This window comes from Austrofundulus limnaeus, unplaced genomic scaffold (genome assembly GCF_001266775.1).
Source record: "Austrofundulus limnaeus strain Quisiro unplaced genomic scaffold, Austrofundulus_limnaeus-1.0 Scaffold142, whole genome shotgun sequence".
NCBI lineage: Eukaryota > Metazoa > Chordata > Actinopteri > Cyprinodontiformes > Rivulidae > Austrofundulus > Austrofundulus limnaeus.
Genome location: NW_013952544.1, coordinates 263783 through 266559, shown reverse-complemented (window position 1 = coordinate 266559; position 2777 = coordinate 263783). Strand labels below are relative to the sequence as shown.

The 2777-nt window shown below is 33.4% G+C and overlaps 1 protein-coding gene across 1 annotated transcript in view; it reads left to right on the top strand.

The window, feature by feature from the left end:
* LOC106522987 (antigen WC1.1) overlaps nucleotides 1-2777 on the top strand; it is a 40551-nt gene that overhangs the window by 21438 nt on the left and 16336 nt on the right. Inside the window, exons 11-12 of the mRNA XM_014016264.1 lie at nucleotides 1464-1775; nucleotides 2195-2503. Of these exons, the coding sequence (XP_013871718.1) occupies nucleotides 1464-1775; nucleotides 2195-2503 (621 nt within the window). The remainder of the gene's footprint in view (nucleotides 1-1463; nucleotides 1776-2194; nucleotides 2504-2777) is intronic.

Here is a 2777-nt window from a genome sequence, read left to right as displayed (position 1 = left end):
ATTTTCAAAATATTTAACTTTATTTAGAAAAAATTTCTCCAAAGAAATGGAAAAATCTGTTTTGGTCCTTCAAAAATATTTGTTGTCTTGTGTGTGAAATGTGCTTTTACCTACTGCTCGTTTTTTCTGCTGCCTTTTTGCTACTTTTGCCTTTTTCAAGCTAGCCCTTTTCTACTTTTAGCTACAGTTTTGTTGCTTTTAGTTACCATTTTACTTTTTATCTTTTACTATATATTTGCTATTTTTAATTTCTATCTGTTCGTTTTCTACTTTTAGTGTTTAGCTGCTCTTTTTTTACTTTTGTCTTTTGCTGTTTTTCTACTTTTGCTTTAATTGACTGTTTCTATTTTTAGCATCTAGCTAATCTGTAAATGATTTTAACTAGATATTTTCTACTTTTAGCATTGAAATACATTTTTGCTTCTTTAGCTTTAGCTACCTATTTCTGACTCAATAATACCCAATATTTTTCCACTAGAAGAAGAGCTCGAATTTTGGCACGTTTAGCTTTTAGCCAGTTTTATTTCTATACTTGTTTTCTAGCTACCYTTGTGCTTCTTTGGGCATTATAGCCTACTACTTTGCTGCCTTTAGTTACAGGCTTTTTTTGTATTTAACTATTTTTTACAGTTTTACGTTTTAGCTTCTCGTTTTTTTATTTTTGCTGCTCTTTAGTTTTTAACTTGATTTTTGCTACTTTTATCTTTTAGTGTTTTAGTTGGTGTTTATTTACTAGCTATCTACCTAGCCTTTAGCCTTTAAATGGTTTTAACTAGACGTTTTCTACTTTTATCGTTTAAATACATTTTTGTTACTTTAGCTTATCTATTTCCTACTTTTTGCTTTTAGCCAATGTTTTACTTGTTTTACCTTTTTATCTTGATTTTTGGCATTTTTAGCTTTTAGCCAGTATTTTTCTACATTTGCTTTCTAGCTACCATGCTACTTTGAACATTTAGATAACCTTTAGCTATTTTTAGTTAATGTTCTGCTTCTTTTGGCTTTTAGCAATATACTGCTGCTTGTCTTTTAGCTAGTATTTTGCTTATTTTACCTTCTAGCTAAATTTAGCTATACTTAACTTGATTTTGGTTTTCCTAGTTTTATCTTTGAAACCTAATTTTGCTAATGTTAGCTCATTAAACGAGTGTTCTGCTTCTTTTAGCTTTAACAACACAGTTTCATCTTGATCAGAACATTTGCTTGTTGATATATTTTTTTGTAAATATTCTCTTAAAACAGTATATTTCTGCAAATTAAAGGTTTTAGCTTGAATAGGTCCTGGAAGGTTTTTAAACAAATTGCCTTCAATGAAAAACCTGATGATTCTTCAAAGTTTTAGTTGTTTCAGAAAAATCAGTCAGTCCTATCAAGTGCATTTTTATAACTTGAAACAAAATCTACAGGTCAATTAAAGATTTAATCACCTCCTCTCTCTTTTTGTATTTTCTCCTCCTGTGCAGAACACAAGGTTGTTTTTCTGGACGGGCCTGAATCGTGTTCTGGCAGAGTGGGGATAGAACAAGGCGACAGAACCTATTGGCTCTCCGGGTCCGAGGAGACGTGGAACCAAAARGCAGCGAACAGCGTGTGCCAACAGTTGCACTGTGGGAAAGCTAAAAACTTTACGTCTGAGTCTTATAACGATACCACACCTGTTTGGAAGGAGGTTTACAGCTGCTCAGACAAACACAAGTCTTTGTTTGAATGTAAAAAAACTCGGCTCGACCCTGCATCTGTCTTCAACATGACTGTTGCCAACGTGATGTGCACAGGTAAGCTGGCATCTGTTATGTCTGTCAGCAAAATATTTTATTGATCAGCGCAGGTTTTAATCATCAGACGTACACCTCTGACTGATTAACTTTTAGAGAAAACACAAATCCATGTGGCGATACACAATATGTGATACTTCCCTCGCTTTTTTCATTTTTTAATTTCTAAAAAGTTTATTCATTTCTTTCAGCAAAACAAAACAAATTCTATATAAAATAAGAAATACGATCACAAATTTCTCAGGATATGATGACATCTGTATCCCTTATTTATTTTATTCTGTCACTGGTTGTTGAACGTGCAACAAATCGTTTTAAACCTAAACCAAATGAGTCTAATCTATGGAAAAACTTGATGTTTTTCTTGATTTGTTGAAGCTTATCTTAAAATCTTTTGATTGTAAAATGTTGCTTCTCAGGACAAATTACAGTGAGCCTGACCAGCACCTGCTGGGGGTACGTCACCGTCTCTGCGGAAGGGAAACGTGGAGGTATTTATGCAGAAACCTGGACAGAGGACATGTCCAAGAAGCTGTGTGAAGAACTGAAATGTGGGGACAAGATCAAGCCTGTAAACACTCCGACTGACCAAAGTAACATTATCTGGAAGAGTCTGCACGCCAGAAGCCAGACCACCTCTCTGAACAAGTACACTTTTGTCCAAATGGGCAGTGGTATAAATGACATTATTAGGGGCAGTTCTGCAAAAGCCTATGTTGTCTGCAAAGGTAAGAATGTTTTTATAATGTAACAAATGTCTTTTTTCTCAGTGTTAAACAAAATTCAATTTGCATTAGATTTTGCATCATTAGTTTTCCTGAACAATTTGTTTTATTTCTTTCTTACTGAACAGAACAAGCAATATTATTTAAAAAATAAGAAATCAGCTTTTTTTTGCAAAAATACTGAACAATTGTTAAAATTAAAGCGTCAGAACAAAAGCTGAATTCAACAAAACAGCAGCTAAAAGCTAAATTTAGCACAATACGAGATAGAAAGTGT